Here is a 26814-nt window from a genome sequence, read left to right on the forward strand (position 1 = left end):
AAAATTTCGGGGTGGAGATGTTCAATGATGAGCTGGTGGGACAGCGGCCTCGTCAGGGTCAGACTGCTGCAGAGGACATGAGTCCATTGGCCAGGGAGGTGGGGGAAGGTGGGAAAAGCAATGACGAGGCTCGCTCTGCAGCCACCCCCCCACCCCCCCCCACTTGTCTCCACTGACAAACACAGTGCAGGTCTTGAGTCGCCGAAGGCCCACCACCTTGGAAACTCTACCCGGGGGGCTGGCACTTTGATCCTTTATTTCTAGTGCCTCAGGTCAGAGGTCGCTGGGATCAGAGAATCACAGACAATACCCTAGAGCCACCTTCTGGGACGGCCCCCTGTCTTTTTCCTGGGCCCCTATTCAGGGCCAAGAAGCTCCATTACAAGTATTCATTCTGGCAACTATCGTGAAATTTCTCCAAGATGCTAATAAACTAATAAAGTTCACATCCTCAGATGAACATTCCAGGGGCTTCAGGGTGTGGCCCCAGACTTCTTTTCAGTATTTTTTTCTTAACAGAGTTGGCAGAGCATGTGGTGTTGGCCAGACAGCAGGTGGCCCCTGGGTCCTTGTCTCTTCACTAACCCCCTTCACCAACTCAGGCAAACTGGACTGCTCACCTTTGCCCCTGCTGCTCCTGTCACTGGAACTGTGTTCCTGCATCTCTCCCTGTCCCTTCTCATCATCTTCAGTATCCATCTCAAGATGCCATCCATTCTACCAAGGCTTCCTAGTGGCTCTCTCCAGCAAGAAAACCGTGGCCTCCTTGGAAGCATCTTAGGAAATGCTTTGGGGTTTCTATCCTGACCTTGCTTACAGTTTAGGGTGAGAAACTTGGTGGTCCGAAATAAGCATAGACTTTGGAGTGAGACAGCTGTGTGACTTGGGGTCAGGTTACTGAATTTTTCTGAGCCTCAGTTTCCTCTTTTATAAAGCAGGGCTAACATCACCTACCACGCAGGTTATCGTAAAGATTCAATGAAGAAACACACAGAATGTCTGGCACTTAGTAAGTTATCAATTAATGCTTGTTCCATTTCCCTGGAAAGGTGTGTGGGCACCTTTTTTATTCAGAGCAACATTGACACCATCAGCTCCAATAAATTTCTATTCCCATATCCACTGCCTCATTTGGCAGGGAAAACAAGCCCACGTGCCAATTCAAATAGAGGCACAGAGAGAGGAGGAGGGGAGGCAACGTACAATTTATCAGAACTCAGAACCTCTTTTTTTTTTTTAACCAAAAAAGCACTGCCAGTAAGAATTTATTTTTATTTCCCTTATGACACTCATTAAATTCTACTAACTATAGTTGTATGTGCGCAGATCTGTCTTCCTCACTATGTGGCGAGATGCTCTGGTCCACGAGCTTGTCTTCTCTCTTTTTGAATTCCCAAGGGTCAAGCACAGTGCCTGGCACACAACAGAGGATCAATAAATATTTGGTGAATCAATGAGTGGGAACAAATGAACCATGGGAGGGAAGGTTCTAAGACACAGTCCTCAAGTTCTTTCGGGCTCAGAATCCACCCCTGGATTCTGATCAGACATTGCCATCTGGCAGCTTCTAGCTACAATGGCGACAAAAAGACCTGTCTTCTTTGGGCTCTGCTGGGTCTGCGAGGGGGTGGGGGCTGGCAGGGTCCTGGAGGGAGGGGGGGTGAATGTGAAGGAAGAGCTCGCCTGGCCTTCCATTTCTCCTCCCCTTGAAGGCACCAGATGGAGAGAGTGGAGTGCGGTGGGGGAGAACGAGCCAGCAGCTCCTGGTTGGATGTATTTTTACTTCAGGTGTGACGTTGAAACCATGCGGGTGTATTTTTAGTCCTGCCTAGTGGGTGGTGTGTTCGCCTGGGTTGCCTTGGAGAGGACTTCTTCGTGTTGCTAAATCGGAATCGCATCTGCTAGGGTTCCTGGGCTCCAACCAGCTCTCCTCCCCCAGGTGGGTGGACAGGTCCATTCTTGGCAAGGGTGGGGCCCAGAGCAGGCCACAGTCTGCTCTGTCCCCATCCCTTCGCCCCCACGCACTCACACACACACACACACCCCTCCCTCCAGTGCCTTAAAATAATAGTAATAATAATAATAATAATAATAATAATAATAATATGTGAGATCTCAACGAAGTGATTGCTGAGGTGAGTCTGCAAGGGCAAGAATACAAACAACCTAAAACTTGAGACCTGCTAGGATCTCGTGTCCAGCCCCTTCGTTTTAAGGAGAAGTGACTCAGGCACAGAGAAGGGAAGTGTCTTTCCCACGGGCAGCTAGTGAGAGGCAGTCAGAGCTTCTGTCCAAGGCACCAGAGGTTCCGTCTGGGGGACGGGGTGTTATGGGGAGGGCGCTCTGTCCCTGCTGCCTTGGCCACTGGCAGTGACTGCACACACACACACCCCCACACTTGGTGGCCCTTTGTAAGTTACCTTCGAAGTGCTTTTCCCTGTGCTTGTTGCATTCAAACACTCAATATCCTTCTTACTCCTGTTTTACCAATTAGCAAACTGAGAAGCGTGTAGTTAAATAATGGTATCAAGCTAGTAAGTGACTGAGTAGAGATTGAAATCTGGGTACCCAAACTCCAAATTTTTTGTTCGTCCCCCTCTCCTGTGTATTGCTGAAATCACTTCCTCCTCCTCCCTTTTTCTCTTCTGTCCTTGGGGTCGCAGACCTGAGCCGCCAGGTTTACCCTTTGAGCATCAAGATCATTGCAGCGCAAGAGAATCTCTGTCTTGTCAAATGAGTTTCCAAAAGAATCTTCTCTCATAATAATCATATTTCTGTGTGTTTGGGAGGGCTTTTACATGTTTGCAGACCTTTCGGGTTCTCGTTTGGTGCCTATCCTATGAGGAAGGGGGACAGCTTATCTAAAGAGGCTAAATAATTTGCCCAGCGGTAGGGTCAGAATTTAGACAGAAGTCTTAGTCTTATGTTCTTTCCATTTCACCATGAAATGGACCAGTGCTTGAGAAAATCAGAGAGTGGCACCATGGTTAGAAGAAGGGCGAGACGGGGACATGGGGCGCCTGGGTGGCTCAGTCGGTTAAGAGTCTGCCTTTGGCTCAGGTCATGATCCCGGGGTCCTGGGATGGAGCCTCGCATTGGGCTCCCTGCTCAGCGGGGAGCCTGCTTCTCCCTTTCCCTCTGTCTGCCACTCCCCCGGCTCGTGCTCTCTCTCTCTCTGTCTCTCTGTCAAATAAATAAATAAAATCTTTGGGCGGGGGGAAAGAAGGGCAAGACTGGCTCAGTCCAGCCCTGGTGAGAGTCCCTGGTCACCTGAATCCTCAAAGCCCCACCTGCTGGCTCTCCTCCTATTCCACCCCACCTGGTTCCCAGCAGTGGGAGGCCCAATCGCTGGTCATCTTCCCTCTTATGAGGGGGACAGATCCAGTCTTGTACTTATCACAGTAACTACACATGAATGCAGCCACCGTTCATTGTGAGCCTTCTATGTGCCAAGCACTGTCAGCGGTTAGCTTTGGTTATCTCCTTTAATCCTAATATAACCTTGTGAGGATAAAAGTCAGTGGGTTCCAGGCTCCTGATCTCTTATCAGTGTGCCTTGTCCTGGCGGGGTACCTGGACTTCTCCGCGGGGCCTGGCCCAGGCCGGTGAGCTGGGGAAGCTGTAGGACCCACTGCCTCGGAACACATCTGCTCCCTGGACCAGGCAGCTGCAGCCTCTCTGTCTGCCAGCAGCACGTTCAGAGGCTGTGCTTGGGTTGGGGGGCCTTCAGATGCTGGCAGGAGGGGCAGGGAACAGGCTTTGCCTAGTGCCAGGGGAGAACTGAGGGTGGTTTTACTTCCAGATGATGGCTCTAGCAGGATCACTCCCCTGACTATAGTCACCAGCTGAAACGTTATCTCTGATGCCGGTGAATCCAACTGCTTCCAAGAACAGGGAGTCTGCCGGAGCCCCCAGCCCATAGAGCCCAGTCCAGAACACAGCCTGGAACATCTGCTCCCAGCATCTAGTCTAGAAGTCCTAGCATGAAGCATCTGGTGCTGCCTTTTCGGCTTGGAATGGCTGAATTTCTCCCACATTCTTCTCAGGCCACCTCGCCCAGCACATTCCAGGAATGACTGAGCCCAGTGCCAGGGAAGGCATAGGGTTGAGCCCCAGGGTCAACTCACTGGAGCCAGGACACCCTTCGGTCACAAGGTGGAAGTGTTCCCTCAAAGACACTTCGTTAGGAAGTGCCAGTTCCCAGGGTCCCCTGGCCAGGCAGCTGCTGAGGGGGACAGGCACAGCAGGACCCAGGCCCTCCGCCCAGCTCCCAAACCTCAGGGCTTCCTCCTGCCCCCACTGACCAGCCCTGCCCCGGGAAAGGCAGCTTGGCTATCATTTCCCTCGGGCTCGCCTCCCTTGGGAAAAGCAGTGTAACTCTCCCACGCTGCACTGTGGGCCAGAAGCCTTGCAGTCAATTCCACAAATACTTTTGTGAGCCCATCCTATGTGCCAAGTTTATATTATAGTGACTTTCTATGTCTTTCTCCTACTCGCTGGACTGACTCTTCTTTATTCAAAACCCCTCTTGGAACTTAACACAATGCTTTACACAGAGCAGAGCTCACTACACGTTTAGCTGAATGGCAGTATGGAGACCACTCAACTGCAGGTCCTTTCCAGTCCTACCTCTGGCTGCCTTGCCTCTCAGCATTGACCTTCTAGGCTGACCCATCGCTGCTCGCACTTCCCCAAATGTCTGATAGCAGCGAACACCCACAGCGTGCTCACCAAATGCGAGATTCTTTACCGAGCGCCTACCGTGCATTCTCTCATTTATTCCTCATAACAACCCTGGTGAAGAGATAGCATTATTTGTAGCCCTATTTTATAGACAAGGAAAATGGGGCCCAGAAGGCTTAGTGCCTTGGGTGGAGCCAGAATGTACACCCAGGCGATCTAAATCCAAGGGCCGTGTTCCTAGCCCTGAATTCCAACCCCTGAATGCCCCGGACTGTTTCGCATCCTGAACAGACCAAGGGGATGCGTGCTGGCCCCTCTTGCCTACAACATCCTCACCCCCACCCCCACTCCCCGCGGCCCACCCCATGCAGCAAACACTGATTTGTGTGTCAGGTACTATCCTATATTCTCTAATTTTAGTCTAGCTGTTACTGTTTTCTTTTTTATAGTTGAGAAAACAGAGGCTCAGAGAGATTAAGTCACTCAAGGCGACAAAGCTAGTGATCCCCAAGTCTATTTCTAGAGCGCGTGGCCTTGCCCAGCACGGCCATTCTACTGAATTTACACCTTTAACTCTAGGGCTGCTGGACCCAAGCCTGGTACCTCGGTGACCTCCACGAGGATGGTCTCAAGAGAGCGATCTGAACACTTTCACTGCCCTGTTCTGATCTTTCCCCAGCTGAGTGTGGCTTCTAGAGGGACCCAGTCTGGATGAGACGGGAACAAGTATCACAGAGACAGGGCTTTAGAGATATGCACTGTTTTTACTGGACTAGAGCTGGACTTCAGCATGAGCTGCCCAGGGGGAGGGATCACATCCTTAGAAGCTCTGAGTCCGTGTTGAGAAGAAGAGAGATGACAGCGACCCGAAAACCTGGACGTGTCACAGGGAAAGGCCAAGACTCTGAAAGCCGGGAAACTGCAGAGGAGGCGAAGCCTGGTTTGAAGCAGGGTTTCTGGAGCTGCCGGAAGGAGTTTTGTTAACGGGTAAACCAGGAAGGGCTTGGAATCTACCTGGGGAAGGTGGGGAGGTTGGGCTGAAGGCGGGGCTTGGCTCAAGCAGATGGGAAGAAATAGTGCCAGATACAAACTAGGAAGGAGAAAATTCACTGCCTCGGGGTTAAGGTGAAAAAGCACAATTGCAAACACCTACTCCATGCTAGGCACTGTTGGAAGTATGAACTCATTCAGAGAGAACATTTTACATTTAGAACCCAGAGGTAGAGAGGCGAGTGAGGAACGAGAAATGTGGGATCATGGCTAAAGGCATGAATAAAACCATTCCAAAGAACTGGTTATAAGATGTACTGACCTGTTTACCTCCCCCCAACAAAAAAAGGGGGTGCCTGTGTGGCTCAGTTGGTTAAGTTTCTGACTCTTGATTTTGGCTCGGATCATGATCTCAGGGTCGTGAGATCGAGCCCCATGTTAGGGTCTGAGTGGGCAAGGAGCCTGCTTGGGATTCTCTCCCTCTCCCCCTTCTCCCTCTCTTAAAAAAAAATTAAATAAGGGTGACTGGGTGGCTCAGGCAGGTCATGATTCTCAGGGTCCTGGGATGGAGCCCCGCATGGGCATCAGGCTCCCTGCTCAGCAGGGAGTCTGCTTCTCCCTCTGGCCCCCACCCCCGCTTGTACACACACTCTCAGATAAATAAAATCTTTTAGAAAATAAATAAATAAAAGAAATAATAAAAACCAATGTACTGACCAGTTTAAAATCAGAGACTGTAGCTTGGCTGCTTGTGTGGCAGGCAAGAGCCTCTTTCTTCACAACTCTGTTCAGCGGGATCACACTGGTAGCTTGAAATGGGCCATGGTGGGAGCATTTACGGGGTGGAAATCAGCAAATGCTGCAAAGCAGGGCTCTCTATCCCCTCGCCCCTGATGGCCAGTTTGCCGGCCACCAGCCCAGAACCGTGGTATATTTATGGGGTACTGCCTATTTAATGAATCCGTTCAGCAAGCATTGCTTTGGTACGTACTCCGTCCAAGCTGCCGACTTTAAGGTATTGTCTAAGGGGCCAGAGATGGATCAATGAATAAAACAGACATAGACCATGCCCTCATGGAGTTAATGATCTAGTGGGGGAAACAGAAACACTGTCAGTGCAATCAGTTCAACTGTGAGCCACGCCGCAGAGGAGAAATACAGGGGGCAGCAGCTATCCACCCTCTCCACCTGCACCACAGCTCGATTTTCCAGCATTTTCAATGCAGATGCCAAGCACACTGCCCCCGATACTTTCTCATGGCTCAAGCCTGCAGCCCAGCATTCCCTATCACTAGCGAGTAACTTCTTCCACGCTGGGTGGAGCCCCTTCCCCGGTTCTCAGAGAGCTTTTCAGCCTTGCGGCGGGGAGAACTGATGCCCTAGCAGAGCCTTCTGCGCAAAGCCAACCTCTTCCCCCCCTCGCACCTGGCCAAGCCTAGCTCCCTGCCACTCTTCTGCTCCCCAGGACATCGTGGTTTCCATGGGAACCCACTCACTTCAAAGGGGAACGAAGGAGACCAGAGGGGAGGAGGGAGAGCAAAAGCTGGATTAACCTCACCCTCCTGGCCCTGTCTTTGCGCAGCCTGGCAACCTAACCACCAGGTCCCGGACAGCACTGAATGCTGTCCATCAGCGTGGAGGGGTGGGGTGGGGTGGGGTGGTCCAAGCTAAGTTTGAACTTCTTGGGGGAAAAGCCCCAGGGGTGGGGGTGGGGGGCTAGGGAAGGAGAGAACTGAGCTAGGTCCAATCCTGCAGTCCCCACTGCATGGGGCCTCCCCTCCTCAGACCCCTACCCAGCATCGCTCTTGGGCCACAAACACAATTACCCGCGATGTGCATCCAATCATGGGATCTGCTCGGATTAGACTGCAATCATTAATCTGAGCGGGAGCTCCTGGTTGCCTTGCTGATTAGCCCAGATGATGCTCTGGTATGATCCAATTAAAGACAGACTGCCTCCCCTCTCCCCAGCCACACTCACACACACACACACACACACACACACGCACACACACACACACACACACACACTTTCCACATCAGAAAGAACCAATACATTTCATTAACACGTCCTCATACACAAAACCTCAGGGGCACTGGCAGGCTCCCTGGGCTCACAGGCACACCCCTCCCTTTTGTCACACTGTGCCCCTGCCACCCTGCAGGGGCCTGGTCAGAGAAGGGCCCCCTCCACCCTTCCTTCATCTGTGGTTCTGGGATGGGCCTCGGTGGAGTCTCCCAAAAGTCGGTGCTGGGCACTAATCTGAATCGAAAGAGTCTTGTTACATTTATTGACATAAAATGCCGACTCCCCGATGTGCCTGGGAGCAGCCAGGCTGCCCCAAGGCAGGCAAATCTAATTAAAATTACCCGACCCTTCAGGAGGCTGAGCTCCCTCTCCGGTCATCCTGCAATGGCTGTAGAGAGAGCAGCTGGTACTAATGGGAGAGGTGTGGTTGTGAGAGAAAACCCCGGGCCCCTGGGGCAGGAAGGACTGCAGAGAAAAGCCGGGCAAAGGTGTTGGTTGTTCTGCGATGCTGGGCTTCCATGTTTGGCTGGGCCGTTGGTGGCAACCAACCTGGGATTCCTTCCTCATGGTCAGACAGCTGCAGAGATGATTTGGGCAAATGCCGAGGACTGTTGGGGGCTCAGCCCGGTGGGAGAAGGTAAAGCTCAGGTGAGCAGGAAGAAGTGTTGGTAGGAGGAAGATCTGGCCCTTTATATTTCAAGTGACATCATGATGGGCAGCTCCCATGAAAGAGGTAACCCACTTCTCCTGCAGGCTGGCCTGGGTGGGGAATGAGCCTGGGATCTTGGGAAGGGCCGAGGAACCCATCTGTACCAGACACAGTGCCAGGTGCTTACAGGGGCTCTCAGTGATCTTACCAAGCCTACTGGTTAGCTTCTGTCGGGAAACTAAAGCTCCGAGAGATTAGTACACAAAGGAGGGGGGATGCAAGCCTGGGTTTCCAGAAACTTTTTGTTATGCCACTAATCAGGGGTCTTTCTAGGCTACAGTCTGTGCTCATTACAGATCCCTGTCCCCTAGGAGTCTGCAAAGGTGCCTAGGATGGTGGATGGTGCGTACATGCCTCACGTGGTGCGAGTGGGACCTGAGGGTCTGCATCTCTAAACAGCTTCCGGGTGATGCAGTGCTGCCAGTCCCCGGGCCATACTGTGGGTAGCAATGCTCTACATGGAGTATGACGGCTGTCCCCCCAAGCCGTGAGACCATCAGGGGCCATGGTACTATCCTCTCCCTTCTGACGCTCCAACACAAGCCCAAGACCACCGTGCAGTTTAATTTCCAGGTGCTCATGTAGCCTCATCTCCCCACTCCCAGTTGCTCTGGCCACTGGCCATTCTTGGAACACAGAGGCCCTGCTCTGTCCGGAAGGCTCTATTCCAGCCCATTTCTCCTTCCGGTGGACTCTCTTACTACCCTTTATGATCAAACTCAAATACTGCCGCCTCTGTGAAGCCTTCTCTGTTAAAGCTCTGACCACAAGGTGTTGGTTTCTTGTCTGCATATTTGTCCGTTCCCAGGGAGACAGGGAAGAGCCCAGGCATTTGCTTTTGTAGGTTCACCCTCTTTCGCCTGGAGTCCAGCTCAGCGCCTCCACATATTCTAGTGAGGGGTTGATAAAACAGCAGGAACGAAGGAAGGAAAGGAGACAGGAGTGCTCCGTCTGACTGGTGCTGTGACCAGATCTGGGAGTTCTTTGGGGCCCAAAGCAGGGCTCTCTCCTGCAGGCAAGCTGGGCCTGCCCTGTGCACTGGGTAGAGTGGGGCCCAGGCACAGTGACTCCTCCTTCCACCGGGGCTGGAAAAGACCCTCGCGGCAGGACCTCTGGATCAGGCCTCACTGCTCTGGACTCCATGTTGGCATTAGAGGCTTTCGGCTCATCTGAGTAGCTAAAAATAATGCCAATGATAATGAGAGTAACAGCAATAATTACCACCATTCCCATAACAGCACTGTCATTTCGGGGAGGAGTGAGGAAGGGATCAATCCTCTTCCCATTCATCTTGGGTGGACCATTCCACCTGTTACTGATCCTGGCACCTGCTGCAGCGTGTGCGAGGTCCCAGGCGAGACGTGCTTGCGGCATGCACGGGAATGTCTGTGCTCACACAAGTGAGTGTGAGTAAGGGTCCAACCTCAATACTCAGCATTGACTCGGGCATCTTTTCTAGCGGTGTGGGCTCCGCACAGAGACGTAATGACTAAAATCTCTGCTGGAGCTTCGTTCAGGCTGCTCTCAGACAACTGCCTCTTCTCAACCGCATACACAGAACAGCCAGGCCCTGAGCCCCTCCCACCCTCTGCAACATTCAGGGCCCGGCCCTGCTCTCAGCGATCTCCCCATCTGGAGGGAGGGCCCCAGAACCTACACAGCGGCACACCACAGCTCTTGCTAACAAAGACAACCATGAATCAGATGTGCTCCAAGGACCAGCTGCATTAGATTCATCTAGAATGCTTTTTAAAACATTCATCTTCCTTTTCTTATAGTTTGACCTACTGATTCAGCGTTTCTGAGCATGGAGCCCAGAAATATGCATCTTAATAAGCTCTCCCCAGTGATTTTCAGGCATACTAAAGTTTGTGTAATACCAAGTCCTAGATGGTCCTGGCAGGTGTCCAGTGGTCCGGTGGGCTTGCTGGAGTGAAGGCAACAATGGGGGACGTGCAAGGAGAGCCTCCCGAGGTGGCCGTCAGCGGAGCTGAGGGTTTCTGATGCCCACGAGGGCTCAATCCCCAGCTGGGATGAGAAAAGGGTCCTTCTGGAAGATTCTTCCCTGGGCTCTCTTGCCCCTCACTAGACAATCCCAGGAAGCTAGCGTCAACCCACAGCAGCCAGCTGAGGTATGTCCAGATTGATTTGAGAGAGAAGGTGGTGAGGAGAGTGGCTGTTGGCCACGGCCTTTATGAGCCCACCCACTGGCCTGCGTGCTCATCTCTCAGGGCTGAGCTGGACCGGAGGCTGCCTGGGGCTTCCGGACACAGCTGAAGAGTCTCCTACCTGTACACAGCTCGCTTGTCAGCCTCCAACTGGGCCTGGGGGTCAATGGGGGCACTGGGCACAGGCGTGCTGGCAGCGGCCGAGGGTGCGGAGATGTGGACAGCCTGGGTCTTAGAGGGAGCCTGGGCAGTTGCTGTCATCTGCGGAGAGAAGAAAGGGGAGGTGGCGGGTTAGTGTGGCCAGGAGAGCTGGCCCCCAGCTGGAATTGGGAGGCCTACCTTGACCTGTGGTGCGTGTGTGAACGAGACAATGTGTGCCAGGGAACAGTGAGTGTATAACAAGCATCCATTTGTTTACGTGCTCCAGCGAGAAGAAAGCATTCTTCAGATGAGAACATTCTAGAGAATAATTTAGGACCGTACAAAACCAGGTGGGGCATCAGCTCTCTTCAAAAGAGACGATTCTTAATGCAAATGAAGGTGGTGACCTCTGCCAAGATGCAGGAAAAAAACCAAAATGATGAACCCTTTAAATTGTGCTTATGGGTCATTTGGGCTGTTCTGGGCAGTAATAAGTTGATTTGATGACTTTGAAGAGCAGGAAAAAAAAAATAGCTGAATCAGTTCTCATTTGGGCAGAGCTTTATTCCATTTCACTCAAGCCAGAAGTAACTGTTTTCATTGATAATTGAATGGGTCTCTAAATTTGGTTTCCCTGGGCACTTGGAGGTAAACAGATTTTAGGGGACACTGGAGAGACTTCTGTTCTTAGCCATAACAAGTATTTTGGGTAGTGATTTTTGTTCTATGTGATGTTTTTGAAGGTATCCCTAGGCCCCTGATTTTGTGCCAGAGCAACTCCTTCTAATGTTATATATTGGACTTTCTGTATAAAATTTTATTTAAAGAAAGGATTAGGTGGCTTAAATTTTTGGATGACCATCATTACAGAATTTAATGCTTCTTTAAGATATTTTCTTTAGTCAAATGGATCCCTAAAATGTCACGAATGGTGACCCTGCCTCAACTCTTCTCTTCCGCTAGTCTGTACACAGCACTGTTGGGCTTGATATACCTGTCTGCCTCCTGCACTAAAGCTGTGGTTCCACCTTCATCCATGGCACCCAATGGACACAGAGTAGATGCTTAGCCTTTGTTGAGAAAATGAATGAATGAATGAATGAATGAATGAATGAATACATCTTGAAAGAGTCAGATGTTTTACAGTTGGAATGTTCATCATAGATCTAGGTCCCTTCTTCCTGAAAGGAAAAGCATGGTCCTTCCATCAATACAAGCACATTATTGCTAGTACTGATACCCCCAAGACATGTTTTTGCTGTCTCATTTACCTCATTTATATTTTTGCTCAGGTGCCATGTGTTCAGCTTGAAACAGAGCCCCTCTGTCCCTTGCTGTCCCCTTACTCTGCTTTCTTTCTATGATCAGAATTACACATCTACTTGCTTAGTTATTTTCTCTCCCACTCCCAACCAAACTTTAAGCTCAAAGAGGGCTTGATTAGCAGTTGTATTCCTAGGGCCCAGAATAGCCAGGCACTAGTAGATGCTCATAAATATTTGGGGCTCAATAAATGATTGGCAGATGGCAAATGAGCTCTTTCATTTCTTAAAAGAAAGCTATCTGCTTTATTATACTGGATCCCTATCATTTTTTGTTAGGAAGAGATAACCTTGTCACTGTTGACAGGACTGGGGGAACTCTCCCAAACTCAGAGTATGGGAGGCTAGACAGAGCATCATGGTACCTTCAAGCCAGAAGACGATTGCTTGAATCCTACCGTCTCCCATTATTAGCCTTTGACCTTGGGCAAGTCCCTCAACTTTCCTAAACTCCTACTTTCTCATCAGGAAGCAAATTGGTGTCATCTTAGGACCCATGGGTTTTAAAGAGGTGCTATAAGGACGAAAGTAGAAACAAATGTTCCAATTTTCAAAATAGAGAAAGAAGGTGGAATCAGAAAAACTGAATACTGCTCATCCTCACATTGATCTGGGCCAGTCTCTTTTGTCCACTAATGCAAACAGTCATTTCTTCAAATATTCCCTGAGTTCCTAGGCACCGTGCTGGGTAGGCACTGAGGTTACAAGGCTGAGTGCCTGCTCTCATGGAGCTGTTTCTGGATTTAACATGGTTGCTCTGCTGGCAGGTGAGGAAAACGTGTAGACACGGATGGTGTAAGTGACCTCAGCAAGGTACCTCCCACGACACCCTTGTGGAAGACATGGAGAGCCGTGACCGGCAGACGGCTGCATGGATTAGGAAGCTACACCCAAAGGGTGGCATTTAAAGGACAGAGGTCAGCTAGGGGAAGGTTTCTAGGACATGCTTTCTCCTTAGCCCTCTTCTTTAGTATATTTATCAGTGATTGAGAAGGGGGCTGAAGAAATGCTCAGCAAATTTATAGGTGACATATAAGACTGAGATCCAAAAGATCTTTACAGATTTTGGCCACAGGCTAAGTCTAATAAGATTAATTTTCATCTAATAAGTCAGAATTTAATGCTTCTAACACTTGGGCAAAAAAAGAAAATAATATAAGTGCAGAACAGGAGAGACATGGTTTAACAGCAGTGTTTGAGTTGACAGAAAGCTTAAAATTTCCAAAGTGTAATGCGTCTGTCAAAAAACAAACAAACAAACAAACAAACAAAAAACAAAGACAAGCAACCTCACCTAGTGCTATCTGAGGATGCATGAACAGAAGCATGACTCACACAAAGCCTCTAGTCTCACTCCTCTCTGCTGAAACAAGTATAGGAAAGTACGTTCAGAGAATTGATCAGGTTGGTGAAGGGATTCTGCATTATGTCGTAGGAGGAGTATTTGAATCTGGAATATGTAAGAAAGATTTGAGGGACAGCGGAGATGAGACATGGGAGCCCCCTTTGAATATCTGAACAAGGGATTAGATTGTATCGGTTCTGCTCTGCAGGCCCCAAAGGGTCAAACTACAAGCAATGCACTCAATCTATATAAACATGGAGACAGATTCGGGCTCAACCCAAATAATAAGTTTCCAAGCCTCTGAGCCGTTTGAGGCTGGAATGGGCTCCATCCAGGAGGCGGTGAATTTCGACTACTGCAGGGGCCAAGCAGAGACTGACCGGCTGGGCCCCTGTGGAGGGGATGGAAACTCTAGCTGGGCAGCATCTGAAGTCCCAACAGGGACAGGCTCAGACACCATCGGGGTATTCTAACAATCGCCACCCACAGCACAGGGTCGACCAGAGGCTCTGACTGGAGGATGTATAGTATGTAGGAGTGCTTTGGAAAACTCCAAAGTGCTCCCAAGATGGTGGGAGTTAAACACATGATTTCCAGAATGTGCTTCTTTTCTAAACAAGGCACAGCTATGCCTGCAGAGCTTGATTACAGGTGAGATGTAGGGGTGGCTGGTATGCTCCACCTTGCCCCCCAAAGGGTGAATTTCCTCGGGTCCTTGAAGGAATCCACAAGGGACTTCCATGAAGATGAGCATCTAGGAGAGAGGGATGAGGGGAAATGCTTTTCCTCTCACTTCCTCTTTCTAGGCAGGACTGCTGGGTTACAGAGGAAAGCACAGAATAAGAATAAATCAAAAGCGGTCACTTGCTAGCATCCCAAGAGGTCCCAGCTAAGAGGCTGCTCCTGGGGCTCAGGGAGGGGGTGGGGGCGGGAGAAAGCCGATCTGGTCTGAGCAGGGCAATGATTCAAATTTATTTAGCTCCTGGGGGCCAATTCAGCAAACTCTGCATTTCCTCCAGGTTTGGAGAATGAGTGTTTACCTCCAAATAGATCCCCTTTTCTAGCCAGGGACTTCCCATTTCCCAAGAACTGAAGCTCCCAGGGAGAGGCCCCCACCCCCCACCGCCCCCCACCCCCCAGCAGCTGCCTCAGGACCTGGGGGGAGGAGGGCCACTTGTGGAGGTGCTGGGAGGAGGTTTCTGGGCAGCCCAGAGAACTGGTTGTCTGACATTCACTAGCACGCCTAAATGTCAGGCATTCACTCCAAGTAACTGTCCTGTTCTGCTCGGTCTGGCAGGTACAGACTCCACGAGGCCACTTGGTATGTTCACAGCTGGTCTCAGAACTGGCCACTCCAGACTCTGAGCCTTCCTCCAAGGGGACCTCAGAGCACTCTGGAAATTCTGCCTTGGCAGCAAACTGGGGACAGGGTGTGGGGACAGCACTGCACCGACGCAAGGACTGTCCCTGTTCACCAAGGAGAACTGAGGCACAGAGGAGGAAAGGCAAAGTTGAACAGTGTTTTGAGAGCTTTCTAGAAGATCGGAGAAGTCTTGGAGAGGGGAAGGAGCAGGGAATCTGAGGCCCCGGGTTCATTGCTCCCTCTGTCAATTATCAGCAAGTTTCCTGACCTCTTTGACCCTTGGCTTTCTTATCTGTAAAAAGCAGGGGTGAGTACTTACTGCACAAGCAGTCAGAAGTAATCAAGAGAACAGGGTGGGGCGCCTGGGTGGCTCAGGCGATTAAGCATCTGCCTTCGGCTCAGGTCAGGATCTCAGCTGAGGTCCTGCGATCGAGCCCCGCATCAGGCTCCCTGCTCGGCAGGGAGCCCGCTTCTCCCTCTCCCTCTGCCCCTCCCTACTGGTCCTGCTCTCATGCTCTCTCTCAAGTAAATAAATAAAATCTTAAAAGAGAGAGAGAGAGAGAGAGAGAGAACAGGGTAATAGATGGAGAAGGGTGACAGCATTCCCTGGAAAGAGATGGGGTGCTGGGAGAGCCTACACAGGGTTCTAGGGTTCCCACCTCTGCTTACCTTAGGGTCCTTTCTTGGGGCAAAGACCCTGAGGCCACCACTCCATACTCTTTCCTTCCATGAAAGCTATAACCACTGGCCATCTCTCCCTCATTCAGCTGGAACCGGCCCTACCTTAAGCTTGGAGCACAAGGGCCCTGCCCAGATACTTGGTTTGAAACACGTTGAGATGAAAGTTCATGATCCCCACCCCCATCCTAAAACAGAGCGGGGAGAGTTGACGTTCGTAAGCTGTGTGTAGAGGAAGGCAAAATCTGCAGGCAAATCCGGCAGCCTCTCTGACAGTCCAGTCTGACCAGGAAATGGGTAGGAGATGCTCCACAACGTGATTTGAGAAGCTCATCTCACCTACCCACCCCTGTTGCCCTCACTGGCACTGGAAAGCCCACCCATGCTTTCGTTTCTGCCAGGCACCACCCTTCCCCAACTGGAGGAGGAGAGTGGCACGTTATGTTCTAATGAGCTAATAAAATACCTCTATAGGCTTTCACGTTCAACAGTCATCCTGGGCAATAAGTTGGTGTCGTCCCCATTTTGCACGAGAAAACTGAAGCCCACAGAGGTGAAGAGACAGCTAGAGATCACAGTGTATGTAAAGGCAAGAACCAAGGGCTTTTTTTCTTTGAAGAGGAGAATGGGAAGGACCGCCCCCACCCCCCAACCGGCTCCATCTCCCGGTCAAGTGACAAAGGGGACAGAAAGGAAGGCAGCCAGAATCAGGTGGAGGCGTTACTTCTCAGCCATGCTGGGGGTGTATGGGGGGGGGTTCTCCACGCAGTTTCTTGTCCCCACTGTGGCCCAGCGAATCCTCATCCCCCAAGAGGCTGTCCACACACAAGTCATCCCCCAAACACTGATCATGGGTCATGCGAGAAACAGTCCTTCTGTATGGAGCCCAAGCAGGAAGGTATGGGTGGTTCATTAATTGAAGGTGGCCCAGGGCTGCTGGGTTCACTCCCCTCCGAGGCTGCAGCGGGGCCTGTGACCCAGAGCCCGATTGCACAGGGCTCCAAGCCTTCCATCACCTTCTGCTGTCAGCCTCCATTCAGAGCTCCTCTCTTTTGCTCCTGGGAGGTGGGGGCAGGTGGCTCAGGACGAGGAACGACACCAGAGTCCTTCTAGCACCCCACAGAGGTGGTTCGTGGGAGACGCCGGCATCAGGTAGAACTGAATCCCACCTCTGCCCCTCACTACTGGCCAACCCTGGATCCGGAACTTTACCTTTCAGGGGGTCTCAGTTTCCTGATCTGTGAAATGGTGATGACGCTTCCTGCTTCCCACCGCCGTGGTGAGGATTGCTGCCTCCTTCGGGGGATGCTGGCTGAGCATCAGCAGCGGGCAGGCCCACCGGCTCTGTGCTCCCACGGCCCCGAGCACGCTGTGTAGCCACATGGGCTGACGTGCCTCTCTCAACGACTAGCCTTTAGGCCCCTGGAGGGCAGGGGCTAGGTCTCTTCTGTCTACTATTGTAGCCTCAGGGTTTGATAGAGAGAGTATCCAAAATATCTCTTGAATGCAGGGATGACTGGTGTGGAGGAGGTCAGCTTCCCATCCAAAGATAGCTTTTTGGCTGCAGGTTTACCTTCTTGACACTGAATGCCTCAGGCCCAGCAGAGAAGTCACAGTTGCTGACTACATATTGTCTGGGACTGGTGGGCAACCAGCCCAGGGCTGGAGATAATGGGACACAGTAGGCTATACGAGCAGGAACATTTCTTCTCGATGTGACGCTCTGCCTGTGCTAGTTGGGCAAGTTACTCAACCTTTCTGATCCAGGGCCCTCACCTATAAAATGGGAGCAACTATACCTACGGTGCAGGGTTGTTAGAATTAAATGAGATAATGCGTGCGAAGCAGTTGCACTTAATAGACAGTATATGGTAGTTATCATTAATAGAATCCACAAGCCTCTTTGGCTTCTGTCCCATGGGCTGCCTAGGGGGTCCTGCCCCTGTGGAGGAAACCCACTCTCTTCCAAGCCCCCAGGGGAATGGGGCAGGCTTGGGTTCAGGCCCAGGGAGAGGGGGCCATGGTGTTGTGGGCAGTTCCCACAACTGCCCACAGTTCCCAGAGGAACTGTGAGACTCAGTTCCTCTGAGCCTCAGTTTCTCCATCAGGTACAAATGGAGCTAATAATCTTTTTTCCCAGGGCTACAGTGAAGCCATATGCGAGGGTGAATGGCCCACAGTGAGTGCTCAGTAAACCTTGGTTTCTAAGCATTTTTATTGTTCCTTTTTGCTAGTCTTCCCTCCGAATCCAAACTCCATTCCCTGTCCATACCTGCCGCAGACGCCCCAGGACCCACATTGCCCATGTCACACCCTTTCCCCCCACGCGTGGCCTTGCTCTTTGTGACTCCTATACCCAAGAACCTCTCACAGAGTCCTTTCTTCCAACCCTGGACGACCCAGGCCTGCATCTTCTCAGAGTGACTCAGCAAGGCCACTCCTCTAAAGAGGACAACCCCTCTTCTGAGCCTTCCACCTGACCCGGGCAAGGTGGGAGCCGCCCATCCCCGGTGCCTGCTACGCCAGGCCACGGAAGCATCGTGTTCTGGAGAACGGGGGGGCCCTGCAAGGCCTGGCCCACTAGGGGCCGCTGAGGCTCCAGCAGGGCTGGGCTGGGCTTGCCTGGGAGCTGGCACTCCGCGGTGCTTGGGCAAGCTGGCCGGGCAGGATCTGGTTCCCTCACGACAGGAGAGAGTCCAAGGACCTGGGAAGAGGTCAGGGCTCGAAGCTATTTGGTAAACATCAGGTTTGGCCTCAACAGGTGGGAGGCAGCAGGGGGCAAGGGCAAAAAATGATGTTTCTGTGGGGAGAGCACAACTCACAGGGTGCTCCAGGCCTGGACCAGCTCCCTGACCCTGGTCTTGTTGCTGGTACAGTGCCCTCCCCTTATGTTGTACCCTGGTCAGACCCTACCGTGCAGGGTTGCCCGAACATGCCTGATGATTTACATCCTCCTGCCTTTGTTCCCACAGCTGCGTCAGCAGGAAATGTCCACGTTTCCCCCGCCCTGCCTCCCTCCCGACCATGTGTAATCCTACCCCTCTTTCAAGACTCAGCTGGAGCAGTATGTCTCCCAAGAAGCCTTTCCCAACACTCCACACTCCTCAGACCTAGGTCGCCTGGACCCTTCCTCATCTGTGTATGCCTCTCACCTTAATGTCTGTAACACTTCGGGGCCCTTCATTGTCTGTCTTCCTAAGTGGACTGGTGTCCCAGCCACCATTACCATGCCTGGCTCATGATAGGCTCCCAGTGTGCTTGTTAAATGCCCGACTGACTGACCGAGCGAGCGGATGAGTGAGAGAGGTGTCGAAAGGTTCAGGGATCCAAAAAAGGGAGGGGTTGACAGTGCCTCCTCTAAATGTCCCCACGCTCCACCCTTCAGCACAGGGAAGGGAAGAGCTGATTCGAAGGGGCTCCTGCAACAGCAGGCCTAGATCACCTACATTGTGATCCCAGGGCCCACTGGATAGAACAAACCACAGAAAAATGACTTTGTGGTGTAAAATGAGGGGGTCTTAGTTAATTAATTAGTCTTAAAAGGGTTTGTAGGCAGTGGTTTTCAAAATGAGGCTTGTAAAATGTTCACTGGCCCTGTTTGCCCTTGTGGGGTATTAGTGACATGTGGCTGATGGGGGCAAGGTTGTGAACTTAAATCTGAGCCTCACTTCCTAGCTTTGGGCCCTTTCCGGACAACTATCTGCTCTCCACCCTTCCCAACCATCTCTGGAGAACCCCTCACTTGTATTACAGTCCCAAACCAGTGATTTCCAGGAGGTCCGTTAGTGGGTTTATCAGAATCTCAGTGTAGGTGTGCCTCCTTGGGCCTGGTGTGTGCGTGCGTGTGTGTGCGTATGTGCACATGTGTGTGCCTGTGCGCGCAAGGGGGTATATTCACAGCTAGAAACATATTTGATATGCCTATCATATTCCTAATAAAAAGCAGAGTAATGAAAGTTCAGTGCAATCTTGGCTACTGAAGATGTACAGAAGAGAGTGAGTGAATACTCAGCGTCAGGGTCACGGAGGTAAAGAGGCCAGGAAAGATCACTCTGCTTTTCCTGCCCACGCTTTCAACAATCCTGTGGGCTGGGGAGGGCACACATTATTCCCATTTTACGGATGCAGAAGCAAATAGACTACAAACTCCATTAGGTCAGGAACTATACATTTTATATGTCTAGTACTTAGCAAAAGGTCTGCAAGCTCACAGAAAGCACTCGGTATTTATTGAATGGATGCGTGGATGGAAGAAATCGTGCTGAAATGACTGACCTCAATGTATCTCAAGCATCAGCAGTGGAACTGGGACAAGGCCTAGGATTCCTGAATTTCTGCCATGTGGGGGTCCTCCCACTCCTCCGGACCACAAACTCCAAGGACAACAAGCACCCTTGGGCCCTCACTCACCCGTCCCCCTCCCTCTAGACCCTGTAGACACCTACACCAGAAGATGACACCAGAAAGGGAGGCAAGGCAAGTCCAAGTGCTCCTCGGGCCTGCTGCAGACTTTGATCACCTGTTCCCTGATTTATTTTAAGCTTTGTATACTTGGGCCATTAACTATTTTTGTAGCTGTTTGGGGCACTCACCCTGCTTGGAGGCAAGAGGATAGACAATTAAATCTCTGTGTTTTGGGTAAATTTCAGAATTCACGTATAAGTTCATCAAATAAAAAAACCTAGACAAGGCCAGTGGAGTATTTCTTCACAAGCTTAAAAGTCATATTGCCAGCCCACCACCTCCTAAGTGGGAGCACGAAGGCCCCCTGGTCAGACCTATAGGTTGTTTTGCCTTTGACACAATGAGGAATGTAGGTCTTGAGTGAGTTGGAGTTCAGGGATATGTCCAGCTGAAACACATGGGTGGCCCAAGCAGGCCAGGGACAGAGGTCACTGCACAAAGAGAAGAAAGGCCCAGCAAAAAATAAAAAAAAGAAAGAGAAGAGTCCATTTTGATGAGTCAAAGCTGGGGAAGGCAGGTCGCCCATATGGTCCCTGGGGTGTTGCCCCCAGAGGCGGAGGGAGCCGTCAATCACGGCCACAGAAAAGGCTTAGGGGGGGCTTTCAAAGCTGCTGAATTCACTCTATTGCTGCAAAGTGAAAGGCAGGGGGCTCCAGCCCTCAAAGAGATGAGAGGAATGTAAAGTGTGAAAACATCTGAACTCGCTCTGCCCAGCACAGCTGCATGGCCTGGCTGGGGGCCATTCACAGCCAGGGGCCCCAGCCACCCCCTCTGCCTCCAGCTAATGAAACCAGCATGGGGATCCTAATGACTGATCAAAGCCCATCCAGCTTCCCCAGGACGTCTGCTCCCCTGGCCCTGCCCAGAGTGGGAATGGTGCTGTGACAGGGAGGGAAAGAAGGTACTTGGTGGTGGGGGGTGGGGTTGGGGCAAGAGAGGCGGGTCTGGCTGGGTCTGACCTTCCTGGGACATGGCTGGCCGAGCCTTCGCCTTCCTCTTGCAGGACAGGTGAGACAGCATCATTTTGACCCCAGATCTCCAGGCACAGTTTTCTGGGTCCTGAGCACCAGCCTCCTCACTCTGAGGGTCACGGGAGGATGGAGGGGGACAGAGGAACACAGCTTTTGCCAAAGGGTCCCAAGCCAATGTGTGTCTATCTTCTGAAGTGAGCTTCCCATCCTGGTCCTGAGAGAGGGGTTCTGACTTTGCCGGCCTTGCCTCCTTCTGCTCACTAATGAGGCCGCATCTTGGGTGAACGACCAAAACCTTTTTAACATCGCCCATCACCAAGTCATCTTTACGTACCAGTTTGTTCCTAAAGTGGTAACTGGGTGCCCACCTCCACAGGGGGGCTGCGCCTAGTGGGACAGACTGGGACCTGCCAGGACGTCTGCTTTCTGGTCAAATGCTCACGCAGCCCGACATGCTGGGGACACGCAGACAGAGGAATACTAAACGTTGAATACACACACAAATAGACCAGATAAAATATTTGTCTTGCCTATAAGCCAAGGGCAAAGATATTTGTGGAACGGTAGGTATGTGTCTGTGTTTGAGGAAGCGTGGGGGGAGGGTGCTGCTAGCAGGCGTTGGTGTGTGGGGGGAAGGCGAGGGAGGGGAAGATGTTGCTTTCACTACTAGATCCCAATGCTTTCCTGAAATTGCTGGTGGAACTGCAGAAGGGAGAACTTTGCTCGGTGGTGACATTGCATCTGGAGTCTTCCAGAAGGGGAAGAACTTGAAGGACATTCAGAGGTGGAGACAGAGTCCATGAAGGGAGGGTATACACCCAGGCGTGAGCGGGTGGCTGTGTTACCTCGACAAGCCTGGGAGGGGGGACTTGCTGGGAGGGGAGAATAGTAGAGAGAATGGCTTTTAGAGTTCTGTTAAGAGCAGGTGGGGGGTTGGGGCGGTGGGAGGAGGGGGCTGGGAAAGTCCAGGTGACAGATGGCCAGGCTGCTGCAGGAACGTAGAAGAGGGAAAGAGAGTCAGGTAGGAATTAACAGCATATATTGAACGGGGGGGACCACACACCTAGCTCATATCCAGGTCTCCCTGGAGACAATGTTTTCATTAAACAATCATTGTAGAAATCCTCAGTCCCCACGGACTTGCCCCTACCTCTCAGGGCAGAACGTGAAGATCGAGGACCCAGCTAGACCACGCTGGAATCGAGGTACTGTGGCCAGACAGTAGAGGGCGCTGTGACTCTAACAGAAGTTAACCAGAAGCCACCAGAAGGAAGCTGACCACAGGAAGGCTTCCAGTGGGTTGTTGGGTTTGCACCTTCTAAACTCATGGTCGGCCTTTAGTGCCCAATAAACAGTGACATCCTTACAAGTAATTGCAGGGTTTTTCCAGGATGGACTGAAACAGAAGAGAGGGGCCCGAAGCTGCTTGGCCATCATACCACTTGGCTTGTGCCCAGATAGCAGGGGGCCATAACCATTAAGGCTACTCTCCTGAAATGGGAAGAAAAAAAAGCCTCCCTCATTTTTAATAACTTTATTCCCCAAACTTCAAAAATGAAATTGCCAAGTTAAGAACTTGCCTTGAAAAAAAAAATTCTAATTTATTATAAAGAAGGTCCGGGGCTTGGGAATTTTTTAATGCAGATTCCTAATTTTCCAAAGTGAGATTCTCCTGTGCATTTGAATAGATTATGCTCGGTATTGCTAGCCCTTAGCACAACGGGAACATTATTAAAACGATTGCATGGGTCTCAGAGGAAGGGCTCTGCTTCTCGCTTCCTTTTTCATTTTGGGGACTTCGTATCAGAGACTGTCCGTTTTTGCCTGTGGAAGAAACTGGGTTTCCAAGGAGGTGATATAGAGATGTGCTCTGCTGTCCAGGCCTTGAGGAAACAAGTCATACCGGATCCAAAAGTAATGAGATTAGACCTAAAGGAATCGGAGGAAGTGGGGAATCCTTTTCAGAGAGCCCCGTTTAGGAAGGGACTCCCCTGTGTGCCTGACCCATGTTCTTATTAGGCCCGGCTTTCCTGAGGACATTGAGTGTCAGAGAATAGCTGGTTCTCTAGGATAATGAGCATGATGAGGGCAATGGAGCAGGGCTTCCCCTGGGAAGCTGGGTTCAGCCTCTTGAAAGCAGAAAGGGAAGAAGGCAGGAGGATCACAGCAAGTTCCCCAGCAGAAGACTCACATAGAAGACATTCCTATGTGGGAGCCCCTCCTAGAAGCCCCCAAAGAGTGTGGAGAAAGGGCCCCTCCCCAAGAGCCAATCGGCCTCAAAGTCTAGTTCTCTCTGCAGAGACCAGCCTTCCCCCATGAGTCAGAGGTCCTTGGTCTGGGGCTCTCACTCACCTCTTCCATCCCGCCCATGTCGTCAATGCCCGAATGACTCCCCACAAGCCCCCATCCTGATCAGTCTCTTTGGGAACCGGGTTGGCTCAGGGAAGGCCCACGGCAATCCAGCCATAGCCTAGTGGCCTAGCCAAGGCCATAAGGACCCCAGACTTTGGCTTAGTCACTTGACCAGGGACACTGGCACTTGCTGTCAGACACCTCTTTCCTGGGCCCCGGGGTTACAAATAGATGTGTGGCTTCCTCAGGGCAAAGTATTCCTTTGCTGTAAATGGATTTTCTATGGTGAAGTACTGGTGGCTCCTAAGAGAGGAGAGCTTTGCACAGTCGTGCCCAGGGTGTCTACTCTGAGGCCCTAGATGGGGACCTGGAGCCTCCCTTCCTCCCCGCAAAAGACTCGAGCCGCTCACCGGTGACTTCCGGGGGGCTGAGTGCCCGAGAGCTGTGGCCCTACCTCCATCACGTCCCTCAGCAGCTGGGATGTATTAGTTCTCAGCTGTATGCTGAGAATTCAATTAGGCTCCTGTACTTAACTACACCCGGATCCGCATTCTTGGACCACAGAGGCCCTGCTGCCGCGCTCTTGCTAATCCCCACCAAACCCAGCCTTCTCCCAGCTGCCCCAGCAGGCAAAACAAGGCTTGGGGCGGGCGGAAGGGAGGCAGCAGCCACCAGCCATGCCAGTCCAATGCTCTCTGACTTCTTGGCCCTGCCCTCGGCTGTCCCTGAGCCTTGCGTATGAGGCCTTCGCACCCACCACCTGCTGAGGATAGGAAGTGACCCCATGTCCGTTGGCCATTTCTACTGTGGAGCTAGGAGAGCAGGATCCGACTACAAAAGAAACGGAGCCAAAGTGCCTGCCTCTTTCTCGGGACCCTCGGGGTCCCCAACACTGCCTGAGCAGATGAGAGAATGATGTCTGTGTCTACTGAGGGAGGAGGAAGCTAGTTCCCCATTACGGCCCCTAGGCTCCTAGGTCTCCCCAGTCCAGGCCTCCTGCACTTCCTTCTGACTCTGAGGGGGAGGGTCCTTACGTAGTGCTGCAGGCCTGGAAGCTTTCAAATGGAGGAACCATGTAAATGCCGAGTCTACCCCTGCAGTCATTCGTGGAAAGCTACTGACGTGGGCAGAAGGTTGGCCACATAGGAGGCTAGGTTGGGGAGAGCTGAGGAAGGCATGGAATTGACATGTTGGGGCACGGGTGGGGGTAAAAGGATGTGTGCTCAGGCGCCTGGGTGGCTCAGTCGGTTAAGCGACTGCCTTCGGCTCAGGTCATGATCCCAGAGTCCTGGGATCGAGTCCCGTATCGGGCTCCCAGCTCAGCAGGGAGCCTGCTTCTCCCTCTGACCCTCTCCCCTCTCATGCTGTTTCTCTCTCTCTCTCTCTCTCTCAAATAAATAAATAAATAAACAAAATCTTAAAAAAAAAAGATGTGTGCTCGAAGGTCGGGGAATGACAAGTGCTTTTGAATTTTCGGGGGTGAGGGGAGAGGAGTCCGTGGTGGTCTGCATGCTGGACGTTCTGGAAAGTGGTGATTTCCCGGGGTGGGGGGTAGGGGTGGGAAACAGGGATGGATGGTGCAGCCACTACATGCTCGCACCAGGCTGGGGGGTGTCAGGATCCTAGGACCTAATGTGAGCAAAAGTCTGCTCACCCTGTGCTGCATCTTAATAGCCCTCGAGCGCTGCACAGATCTTCCACGTGGTCCCTGAGAACGGCTGTGTGTGAAAGGCTCAGGAGGAAGGGGCATCAGAGCAAAGACCAGCTGCTGGATCCCGGGTGCACAGTAGGCTCTCACTGAGCGTTTGTTGAGTGAATGAGTGAACGAGGGTTCTAGCTAGCTGCATTTCACATCTCAGATACTCAGTAAACCCTTCCTGGAGTCATACTGACTTGAGAGACCGGCGTAGAGAAAATAGGAGGAAGTGGAGGTAAGGGCCGGGGAACCGACGCTCCTGTGACAAACCGCGTAACTAACTCAGGGTCTCCAGAGAACCAAGTGGGGAGAGAGGTGCGCGCGGGGGGAAGCACGGGTCTGAAGTGATGGATCTGAAGAACCGGGGGGAGCCCAACCCACCAAAGCTGGGCCAGGCCTCTAGAAGGAGGAGAGGAGACAATAGGAAGACAGCGTGAAGATGCCACCTTCTTAAGAGGTGCGACCAGGATGGAGTCTCAGGAGAGCTCGGGGGGCTGCTGGGTCTGAGCGGAGGGATGGAAACTGGGAACCGAGGGAAAGGGCTGGAGGACGTAGAGATACAGTCCTGGCCTTTTTCTAGCAAGAAGCCGACAGAATCCTGAACAGAAGGGCGATTCCTGGGATGGGCAGGCAGAGAAGGATGGGACAAAAGGGCTCCAGTGACCGGTAAATGGGGGGATCTAGTACAAAGGAACCCCTAATTAAGGTTTCCCCAGATACTCAAAAGCGGACTTGATTTACCTGCATCTGGATCTCCCTGAGCGAGGGGTTGGGTGCATTTGTCTGATATCTGCTCCGAGTGGGAAGCAGGGTGAGGGTGGGGGCAGGACCATGACTGGGCGCTCCAGACGAGGGTCCCAGATGTTGGTGACAGAGCTACTCAAGTAGGATCTGAACCCCACTTTGTCAAACGCAGTGGCCCCTCCGGGGGTCTGTGTTGGCCAGCTCTCCAGAGCCGGGGGCGGGGGGTGTGAAGAGCCCAGAGAGTGGCCAGGAGACAGCTGGGGGAGACCTCGCTCTGTCCCGCCCGGGGAAGGCCACCCCCTTTCCCATCATCTGCTCAGTCGACACTCACCTGCGGGCTGTCCTGGTAGGGTGGGGGAGGGACATTCTGCGTGGCCATCATCGTCAGAGCGGGGGCTGGGGAGGCATGTTGCATCATGGGATTGATTCACATCGAGGATCTGTGGCAGGAGAAAGGGGGCCGCACCGTTAATAGGCTGAGCGCGGGTAGCCCTGGGGACCCGCCGGCTCTCGAGGTTTTCTCAGGCTGGGCCACCTGGACTGAGGGGCTACAACAAGCGCTGGAGGCCCTTTAGGGGAACAAACAGAGAGCTAAGGGTGGGGAGGGGCTTGCTGTGCTCTTTTGACTTGAAAGAAACGATATTCAAATTACACGTGAAACAACCTGTACCCACGTAGCCTCGTCTTTGTTCAGCATCAGCTGGGGCCTGGTGGCTGGGGAGAGGAAGGAGTAGGGGAGCCTGGCTGGTGGCAGCACAGGGCATTGGCGGCCATTCGGGTATCCCACAAGACAAGGGCGCTGGCCCTTTCCCAGGCTTCTGGAACAGCCACCTGCGCCCGCAGGGGCAGGAAGCCTCCTGCCCTTCCCCTTCCAAGTCCCACCTCCCGGCCCCAGGGTCTGCGAAGCGAGGACTAACCCCTCCCAGGTGTGCTCGCCACACCCCCTAGTGGCCGAAAAGGGAGGTGGGGGTGCAGGTCGGCTCCCGGAGACTGGAGGGTGGAGCCGGCAGCGCAGGGCGACCAGTCGGTCTTCAGGGAAGGGAAGGAGGCTGGGGGACGTCCGAGAGCCTGGGTGAGCCTCCCGTCACTTGCCGAGTCTTTCTAGGTGTGTGCTTGTGACTGTGGGCATATGGATGTGTCTGCAACATTCTTTTAAGTA

The 26814-nt window shown here is 52.3% G+C and overlaps 1 protein-coding gene across 4 annotated transcripts in view; it reads right to left on the reverse strand.

Annotated features, from left to right (window-relative positions):
- PKNOX2 (PBX/knotted 1 homeobox 2) overlaps nucleotides 1-26073 on the reverse strand; it is a 75165-nt gene extending 49092 nt beyond the window's left edge. For all 4 annotated transcript variants that reach the window (XM_088017563.1, XM_088017562.1, XM_088017561.1 and 1 more), the window contains exons 1-2: nucleotides 25987-26073; nucleotides 10701-10840 (exon numbers count right to left, since the gene is read on the reverse strand). In XM_088017563.1, the coding sequence (XP_087873689.1) occupies nucleotides 10701-10840; nucleotides 25987-26073 (227 nt within the window). The remainder of the gene's footprint in view (nucleotides 1-10700; nucleotides 10841-25986) is intronic.
- Between the last annotated feature and the right edge of the window lie 741 nt (nucleotides 26074-26814).

This window comes from Eumetopias jubatus, unplaced genomic scaffold, assembly GCF_037043125.1.
Source record: "Eumetopias jubatus isolate StellerSeaLion01/CBP00866 unplaced genomic scaffold, mEumJub1_p1.0 scaffold_13, whole genome shotgun sequence".
NCBI lineage: Eukaryota > Metazoa > Chordata > Mammalia > Carnivora > Otariidae > Eumetopias > Eumetopias jubatus.